The sequence below is a fragment of the Mobula hypostoma genome, chromosome 23, assembly GCF_963921235.1.
Source record: "Mobula hypostoma chromosome 23, sMobHyp1.1, whole genome shotgun sequence".
Lineage (NCBI taxonomy): Eukaryota > Metazoa > Chordata > Chondrichthyes > Myliobatiformes > Myliobatidae > Mobula > Mobula hypostoma.
In genome coordinates this window covers 53,652,394-53,662,226 of record NC_086119.1, presented here as the reverse complement: position 1 = coordinate 53,662,226, position 9,833 = coordinate 53,652,394, and the positions used below count along the sequence as shown (strand labels likewise).

At 43.6% G+C, this 9,833-nt stretch overlaps 2 protein-coding genes across 3 annotated transcripts in view; one reads left to right on the top strand and one right to left on the bottom strand.

Annotated features, from left to right (window-relative positions):
- Window positions 1–6,922: 6,922 nt before the first annotated feature.
- Window positions 6,923–8,655, bottom strand: mis12 (MIS12 kinetochore complex component). 2 transcript variants are annotated; one of them, XM_063031564.1, is made up of 2 exons: window positions 8,533–8,655; window positions 6,923–7,900 (listed from the first exon to the last, which is right to left on the bottom strand). In XM_063031564.1, exon 2 carries the CDS (start codon window positions 7,890–7,892, stop codon window positions 7,254–7,256), a length of 639 nt encoding a protein of 212 aa, XP_062887634.1. In that variant the 5' UTR covers window positions 7,893–7,900; window positions 8,533–8,655; the 3' UTR covers window positions 6,923–7,253. The 2 variants fall into 2 exon arrangements, with proteins under 2 accessions (XP_062887634.1, XP_062887635.1); XM_063031565.1 differs by having other exon boundaries at window positions 8,464–8,594.
- derl2 (derlin 2) overlaps window positions 8,554–9,833 on the top strand; it is a 27,046-nt gene continuing 25,766 nt past the window's right edge. Inside the window, exon 1 of the mRNA XM_063031562.1 lies at window positions 8,554–8,698. Coding sequence (XP_062887632.1) covers window positions 8,606–8,698 — 93 coding nt within the window. The 5' untranslated portion in view covers window positions 8,554–8,605. The remainder of the gene's footprint in view (window positions 8,699–9,833) is intronic.

Sequence of the window (9,833 nt, the reverse complement as noted above, 5' to 3'; positions counted from 1 at the left end):
GAAAATATTAATGAAGATGTGTCAGAGTCTGACCAAGTTAAGAAGGAATATGAAACATTTATAACAGAAGGATTTGTATCCTTGAAAGAAGGATCCAATTCAGTACCATTAAGAATACTTAGAGATACTGGAGCTTCTCAATCACTCATATTAGACAGTGTGCTAAAGTTTAGTGATGAGTCTGACATTCGTGAGGTAAATTATATAAGAGGAGTTGGGAGTGCCCTTATGCCAGTACATTTACATAGAGTAAATTTAAGGTCAGGATTAGTTACAGGGGTTGTTAAAGTAGGATTACAATCCAGTTTACCTGTGAATGATCTTTCTCTTTTGTTACGGAATGATTTAGCAGGTGGACAAGTTTTTCCTGAAGTGCATTTGACAAAAAATTCAAATTCTGAGGAACCACAGAGGGATTCTAACACAGATTCTTCCTGTGTTGTAACAAGAGCTATGGCTAAAAAGACTGGTGTAAAGGATGAGGTTGTTACCCATGACAGGTCAAATCAAGATTCAAATTTTGAGAATGTATCAGAAACTTTCTTACCTACATTATTTGATCAGGATTTTGGTGGTAAGTCTGACCAGAAAGATTTGTCTTTATCTCGGAAGGAGATGATAGCAGAGCAGGGTAGAGATCCTGAGGTAGTTAAATTAAAGGAACAAGCTCATCCAGATAGTGAAATTGGAAAAGTACCAGTAGGATATTATTTTGAAAAGGGGGTATTAATGAGAAAGTGGAGATCGCCTACAATTCCTGCTAGTGAGGAATGGGAAGTTAATCATCAGGTAGTAGTTCCTAAAATTTACGAAATGAGATTTTAACTATGGCTCATAGTATTCCTTTGGGTGGTCATTTAGGTATAAAGAAAACTATGAGCAAAGTTTCTAAACATTTTTATCGGCCTAGTTTAAGTCAAGCTGTGGCGACATTTTGTAGAATGTGTCATACATGTCAAATTGTGGGTAAACCTAATCAGGTTACTCCAGTGGCCCCACTGCAACCAATTCCAGTATTTGGTGAGCCGTTCTCAAAAATCATTGTAGACTGTGTAGGTCCGTCGCCAAAAACTAAAACTGGACATCAATATTTATTAACTATTATGTGCACAGCCTCTAGGTTTCCAGAGGCAGTACCTCTTAGGAATATAACAGCCAAAACTGTGACAAAGGCTCTTATAAAATTCTTTACTTATTTTGACTTGCCTAAGGAAATACAATCGGATCAAGGTAGTAATTTTATGTCTGGATTGTTTCAGCAGATAGTTTATAACCTGGGAGCAAAACAGATTATTTCCTCAGCCTATCATCCAGAATCACAAGGAACTTTGGAGAGATTTCATTCTACACTAAAATCTATGATTAGGACATATTGTGTGGAAAATGAAAAGGACTGGGATGAAGGTATACATTTACTACTTTTTGCAGTAAGGGAGGCAGTACAGGAATCATTAGGTTTTAGTCCTTTTGAACTTGTGCTTGGATATAGAGTTCGAGGACCTTTGGCCTTGTTGAAGGAACAGTGGATTAATAAAGAAGTACACACTAATTTGCTGGATTATGTTTTAAAATTTAAAGAAAGATTGTATAAAGCTTGTAGCTTGGCCAAGGAAAATTTAAAGCTAGCTCAAGAGAAGATGAAGACTTGGTATGATGAGGAAGCTAGGATGAGGTCATTTAAGCCTGGAGATAAGGAGTTGGTTCTTTTCCCAGTGCAAACGAACCCATTACAAGCTAAATTTCAGAAAGCATGACCTGCCTTTCACAAAGCCATGCCAAATATTCCTAATCATATTATGCCTCTCCAAACGTTCATAAATCCTGCCTCTCAGGATCTTCTCTATCAACTTACCAACCACTGAAGTAAGATTCACTGGTCTATAATTTCTTGGGCTATCTCTACTCTCTTTCTTGAATAACGGAACAACATCTGCAATCCTCTGGAACCTCTCCCGTCCCCATTGATGATGCAAAGATCCTCCCTCGCCTCCCACAGTAGCCTGGGGTACTTCTTGTCTGGTCTCAGTGCCTTATCCAACTTGGTGCTTTCAAAAAGCTTCTGCATATCCTTTCTTAATATCTACATGCTCAAGCTTTTCAGTCCGCTGTAAGTCATCCTTTTTCGGTAGTGAATACTGAAGCAAAGTACTCTTTAATGTTTTCTGCTATGTTTTCCAGTTCCATACACACTTTTCCACCGTCACACTTGATTGGTCCTATTCTCTGAAGTCTTATCCTCTTGCTCTTCACATACTTGCAGAGTGCCTTGGGGTTTTCCTTAATCCTGCCCGTCATTCCTTCTCATGGCCCCTTCTGGCTGTCCTAAATTCTTTCTTAAACTCCTTCCTGCTAGCCTTGTAATCTTCTAGATCTCTATCATTACCAAGCTTTTTGAACCTTTTGTAAGCTCTTCTTTTCTTCTTGACTAGATTTACAACAGCCTTTATACACCACGGTTCCTGTACCCTACCATCCTTTCCATCTCATTGGAACGTACCTGTGCAGAACTCCACGCAAATATCCCCTGAACATTTGCCACCTTTCTTCTGTACCTTTCCCTGAGAACATCTGTTCCCAATTTATGCTTCCAATTCCTGCCTGATAGCCTCATATTTCCCCTTACTCCAATTAAACGCTTTCCTAACTTGTCTGTTCCTATCCATCTCCAGTGTTATGGTAAAGGAGATAGAATTGTGATCACTATCTCCAAAATGCTCTCCCACTGAGAGACCTGACACCTGACCAGGTTCATTTCCCAATACTAAATCAAGTACAGCCTCTCTTCTTGTAGGCTTATCTACATATTGTGTCAAGAAACCTTCTTGAACACACCTAACAAACTCCACCCCATCTAAACCCCTCACTGTTGGGGCATGCCAATTGATATTCGGGAAATTAAAATCTCCCACCACGGCAACCCTGTTATTATTACACCTTTCCAGAATCTGTCTCCCTATCTGCTTCTTGATATCTCTGTTACTATTAGGTGGTCTATAAAATCCTCCTACTACATTTCAATGGTTTTCCCAAACTATATCTTGTTTAAATTTAGAAAAAATCAGAAGTGTCACTTTTGACCCTTCGGTTTAATTTAAAGAGACTTGGAGGCCACTTATTCAACACTTTTGTATGATGTAACTTGACCTTTGCCGAAACCTTTTTATTAACCTTAAATATATGGACTGGGGAGCGAAGTTAATGACATTAATGATTGTAGCCGATGTAATATAATAGCCCAGCTTTATTTAGTTTAGTTTTCTTTAGTTCTTTTTTTTATAATTTGTTTTTTTTTTCCCCTGACATTTTTTCATTTTTCTTTTTATCGTGTTTAATTACATTAAGAGTTGGGAGGCTTGGTATATTTGTTATCCGTAGTTTAAATTCGCATATGCTAATTATCAATGTAATCCCAATCTCTTTGTACTAATATTGTTATGTTTATGAACTTGAAAATTAATAAGATTGATAAAGAAAAACACCCAGTAGAGTTATTGACCCCTTCCTCTTCCTAACTTCCACCCACAGAGACTCCATAGACAATCCCTCATCTTCCTCCTTTTCTGCAGCTGTGACACTATCTCTGATCAACAGTGCCACGCCCCCAACTCTTTTGCCTCCCTGTCTGTCCTTTCTGAAACATCTAAAGCCTGGCACTTGAAGTAACCATTCCTGCCCCTGAGCCATCCAAGTCTCTGTAATGGCCACAGCATCATAGCTCCAAGTACTGATCCACACCCTAACCTCATCCGCTTTGTTCATAATACTCCTTGCATTAAGATAAACACATCTCAAACCATCGATCTGAGCGCGTCCTTTCTGTCACCTTCCTATTCCCCCTCTCGCACTGTCTCCAAGCTTTCTCTATTTGTGAGCCAACCGCCTCTTCAGTTTGGTTCCCACCCTCCAGCAATTCTAGTTTAAACTCTCCCCAGTAGCCTTAGCAAACCTCCCCGCCAGGATATTTGACTCCCTGGGATTCAAGTGCAACCCATCCTTTTTGTACAGGTCACACTTGCCCCAAAAAAGGTCCCAATGATCCAAAAATCTGAATCCCTGCCCGCTGCTCCAATTCCTCAGCCTCGTATTTATCCTCCGCCTCATTCTATTCCTATACTCACTGTCGCGTGGCATAGGCAGTAATCCCGAGATTACTACCTTTGAGATCCTGCTTCTCAACTTCCTTCCTAACTCCCTGTTCAGGACCTCCTCCCTTTTCCTACCTATGTCGTTGATACCAATATGTACCACGACCTCTGGCTGTTCTCCCTCCCACTTCAGGATATCATGGACATGATCAGAAACATCCCGGACCCTGGCACCTGGGAGGCAAACTACCATCCATGTTTCTTTCCTGTGTCCACAGAATCGCCTGTCTGTCCCCCTAACAGTCCCCTGTCTTCCTTTCCCTATTCTTCTGAACCACAGGGCCAGACTCTGTGCCAGAGGCACGGTCACTGTTGCTTCCCCCAGGTAGGTCATTCCCAACAGTACTCAAGCAGGAATACTTATTGTTAAGAGGGACAGCCACAGGGGTACTCTCTAGTATCCGATTCTTGCCCTTCCCTCTCCTGACTGTTACCCACTTACCTGTCTCCCAAAGCCTACAGCTCCCCTCTATCACCTCCTTACTTTCCCTGACCAGACAATGGTCATCGAGCTGCATCTCAGTTCCCTAACACGGTCCCTAAGAAGCTGTAGCTCAATGCACCTGGCGCAGACGTGGCTGTCCAGGAGGCTGGGAGTCTCGATCAAAGCGCCAAAGAAAAAATGATTCCCTTTTCTACTCTTCTCACTGGTCTAATTCACTGACGTCCACATGCCTGCAGTCTTTCCTTGGTCTAATATGCCCCTCCTGATTAAAAAGTTCTTGGTTTCTGCTCCAACCGGTCACACACCAAGTATTTATCCGGATTAATTTTTAGTGGTAGTGAGGGTTTCTGCATCTACCACCCTGTCAGTCAGTGAGTTGCGGACCTTCACCAGACACCGGGTTCTGTTTTAAAAAAATGGTTTCTACTATCTATCAATCTGTGCTTTATTGTTTTTGACTTCTGCATAGGGAAGGTAAATGTGGTGCCATCCTGCCCTTCATAATTGTACATATCCTGTTCAGACATCCTTTTTTCACATAAACCCTCGCCTACCCACTGTGCCTCTGATGCTGCCGCGAGAGTTCTGTACTTGCACACATGACAATAAAGTGGATCCTCCCCTTTTGCTACAATTTTACAATTTTGGTAACATCCCCAAATCTCTGCACTCTTCAATCCTATCACATTTCTCCTGTTGTGGTCAGATCCGTGTTGGCGCGTGGCCAAGTGGTTAAGGCGTTCGTCTAGTGATTTGAAGGTCGCTAGTTCTTGGCTGAGGCAGCGTGTTGTATCCTTGAGCAAGGCACTTAACCACACATTGCTCTGCGACGACACTGGTGCCAGGTTGGATGGGTCCTAATGCCCTTCCCTTGGACAACATCAGTGGCATGGAAAGGGGAGACTTGCAGCATGGGCAACTGCTGGTCTTCCATACAACCTTGCCCAAGCCTTCACTCTGTAAACCTACCAAGGCGCAAATCCATGGTCTCATGAGACTAATGGATGCCTAAAGAAAGGTCAGATCCATATGCAGTAAATAAGTTTTTCCAGCATAATTCCTCAGCTGTTCTATTCTAGTCATGCTTTTCTTTTTGCAAGCTAGGAAGAGGCCATTTGGCCCATCAACTTACTGGCAACTCTGAAGACCTATTTCACCATCAATAGTTCCATTTAATATCAGAATGCATTCTATATCCTGAAATTCTTGGTTCTTCACAGAAATCCACAAAAAGTTATCCAAAGAATGAGTAACAGTAAAAACATTGGAACCCAAAAGCCCCCCCACGCAAAAGCAGCAGCAAATCAATGACCTTCCCCACCCCCACGTCTTTCATTTCTCATGCTATTAACACTCCTTTGATCCCTCTATCACTTAGCTACATCAGGGGCAATTTACAGTACCCTTTCAGCACACCATTGGAATGTACAGTAAACTAGAGTGCCCAATAAACTGGGTGTGCAAACTTCACACTGCCTGAGTGGGATTGAATCATAATTGTTTGAGCTGAGGAGGCAGCCACATTACTTCTACTCAAATGACTATTAAAAACCTCGTCATCCTGCTGCCTTTAAAGAATCACAGCAACTCTTGTCTCTTCCACCATATCACCGATGTCCTCCCATCTACTGTGTATTCTGTTATTTGTTCAATTTCCCCTCCATAGGAAAGGGTCCAGACAAGATTCATGAAGATGTAACCAGGAGCAGAGGGTTTATAAGGATAGGCTGCCACTATTTCCCCCAAAGTAAGAGAGTCTGAAGGGTGACTCACATCACATCACGAGCTGCATGCTGGCCTTCATCGGTCACAGCTTTGATTTTAGGAGTAGGGACATTATATTGCTGGTGAGCTGTACTTGGGAGTATTGTGTACAGTTTTGGTCTCCCTGTCATAGGAGAGACAGCCTCAGGCTGGAGAGAATGCAAAAGATATTTACATAAGATTGATGCCTGAATTATAGGAAGAGGTTGGTCAGGCTGGATCCTTGGAACATAAGGAAATGAGAGATGACCTCACAGAAGTTTAGAAAATCAGGAGTATAGATATGGTAGACCATCAGCCCATGGTTGGGGAATCCAAAACCAGAGGGCAGAATTAAGACAGGAGAGATTTAAGAGATCTAGGAGGTAACTTCTTTATACCCAGGGTAGTGCTGGGAGGAGCTGTTAGAGGAAGCGGTCGGGGCAGGTACAGTTGCGATATTTAAGGCTTGAAGGGCTTGGGCCTAACACAAGTAGGGAGAATGCTGTGGTTTGGCCAAAGGGCCCGTTCCTGTGCTCTAACACAGGGGTAGACAGTCCGAGGTGAATTACTTAATAAATTTACCATAGAAAGCAAGCTTTATTGAGTTTTGCACTACATAACTAGTTTCCTAACATTTTCAAAAGAATTCATACTGTTCAATATGTGCAGGATCTCAGAACACTTTGTACATCACTTTTCCCACTTACTACACTGGCCATTTTCTTGCCCTTTGAATGAGTAAAAATTAACAATATTTTAAGTAATTTTATGTATTGTGTCTCAGACAAGAAAGAGAATGGTCTATTTCGCAGTAAAGTTCACAACTCTTCAATTTACAGCATGACTCATATCCGGAAGATGACCGATCACCTGATCTGACCTCGATTACATTTTGTGTTGCATCAATCGCTTTTTATTCATGCACTCTCAGCTCGCATCTGTCTTAATTCATCCTTGTATTGCTCTTCAATTTTTGCAAGCACTGCTGGGATGTTGAGGGCCAAGTCTGTAACAAAGGCCAGGCTCTCTGGAATTCTGCTAATTCCATTCTCCTTCCACACATGATCCAAGCTGTTCAACCAGTGAATCCTCTGCTCCAGTTTCAGCTCAGCCATCTTTTGCTCTTCCAACTCACTAAGAAAGGCATGCTTGGCTGCTATTTCACATTTATAACATTGTTGAAGCTGAGAGATTTCCATCAAAAGTTCCTGGTACTCTTCCTGTGTGTGTAAGTGCTGCTCTTGAACATGGTCTTCAGGAAGCAGAATATTTTCAGGAATACAAAAAATATGCTGCAAAATTCCTTGTTCAACCTTTTCAAAGATTGCGTCCAAACGATCTTTCATCAACTGGAGAAAACTCTCTGTACAGGCACGGAGTTGAGATGGTGTGATGCTGTTGTCTGGGAGCTCTTTCAGTTTCTTAAGGATTACTCGTTCCACAACAAGCATCACATCAAGGAGAGAATCTTGGATTGCACTGTGAATTCGGAGAACACAAGTCTGAGGAGAAAACCCAAAGAACTGGGTTTCGTATGTCATCAGCCTATCTGCCATTTTAAAATCTAGAAAATAATTAAAATTAAAAAATGAATAAAAATGTAGATGGCCTCGGAACAAACAGTCCCCGACAATTCATAAATCAAAAAATATCTAAATGACAGGGAAGCAATGGAGCTGACAACAGACAAACATGCGGCTACGGTTTTCCACTCTAATGACCCTCCCTCTCACCGCCTTCATCAGCAGACACAAAATGCATCCAGAGAGGGAAATGAACAGTTAACATTTCAGGCCAAGACCCTTCATCAGGACTAGAAAGGAAGAGGGCAAAAGACAGAATTAAAAAGGTGGGGTGAGGAAACAATGCGAGAAGCTGGATGGTTATAGGTGGGGAGGGCATGGTGGGAGAGAGCAGTGGACGGTGGAATAAAGGGAAAGAAGGAGGGAAGAGAGTGAAGGTAATGGGCAAGTTCTGACGGCGTGGAGGACCCTGCTCCAGCACTTTGTGTGCGTTGATCGGGATTTTCAGCATCAGGATCTGCAGACTGTCTCTCTGCCTCCACGCCACGGCCTCTCCCACCTCCGACCCCCAGCCCAGCCTGCTCTTCCACCCGACCCTCCTCACCCTTCACGAAGCGTTCAGCCGCCCGTTTGACCGGTTCCGTTCTCCCGCCGAAATCCCACACATGCGCACCTGGCTGGGGGTGCCCGCTCGACGGTGTCCGTGTGCGGAAGTGACGCCAGCGGCACTGGCCGGAAGTACGAAGATGGCGTACCAGAGCCTTCAGCAGGAGTACCTGCAGATCCCGCTGGTGACCCGGGCTTATACCACGGCCTGTGTGCTCACCACCGCCGCTGTGGTAGGATCGGGGGCCGGACTCGCTCACACCTGGAAGGCGGGGGGCAGAGGCGAGAGCGGCCTGTACACGGAGGGGGTGTAGCGAGTGGTCGGCATGTGGAGGCTGGGCCGGAGGTTCAGAGTCCTGGCCGGGGATCTGGGTAACTTGGAGACACGGGAGTCTTCGACAGCAAGCGATCGAGCAGCGTCTGTGGGGCGAGGAGGGGATTGTTCGTTGGGGTGATGCAGAGTTTTCACCCGAATCATCGACACTCTCTTCCGACCCACAGCTGCTACTCGACCGACTGGGTTGTTCCGGCAGTTAGTTTGTTGATGTGGGTAACGTGGCTACACTGGCTTCCGGCTGGATGGAGAGCTGACGTGTTTGTCTACGAGGCCGGAGTCCAGTATCGGGTCCTGTTCTCCGGAGTCGAGGCACAGGGTTTGGGGCACGGGGGGAGCTGTGAGGACTCGAGTGCGGTGCAGAAAGTGTCATCGGGTGCAAAGGTTGAACATCAGCCGACATCATTGGAGAAGACGAAGGGTTTTCAACCTGAAACATTGACCATCTCTTCTTACACATAAGCTGTTGCATACTGAGTTTAGTATTTTCTGCCCTTATTTCATTTACTATGATGGAACTCGCAGAGGTTCCTTTTCAGTCTTTGCTGGCTGGATTTTCCCATTGCTGTGAAAGGAATTAGCAGATAATTCAGCAATTACAAATCTGTTAATTTAGGTTCAATGGTCGGTAAATTATTGGATTCGATTATGGTACAGTGTAGTGCAATAAAGAAAATACAAGATGAACTCAGGCAGCATCTGTGGAGGTTGACATTTTGGGTTGAGATTCTCCAGCTAGATTTGCAATGTAGTTCTTGTGATCGAAAAGAAAAACAGTGATTAATCAGTAGAGGTTGGTTTGGATTATGGGTATTTTTGGTGTTTTATCAAAGCACTTCTGAAAGTGCAGACAAACAAGATCAGCAGCACTGCCCTCTTGGGTACTTTTGTAGATAATGTAGAATAAACGTTTTAATTGGAAACAGTAGCTCTGAAATTACAAGATGTATGAGACATGATATGCTCCTTCCACCACTTATGCAGAGATTAGACCTATTCCTGAAGTATGACTGCCTTCTCCACTTTGTACAGTC

What these genes read in the sequence shown, in the direction of transcription:
- mis12 (XM_063031564.1), bottom strand. Translation starts at nt 7,892, where the DNA reads ATGGCAGATAGGCTGATGACATACGAAACCCAGTTCTTTGGGTTTTCT.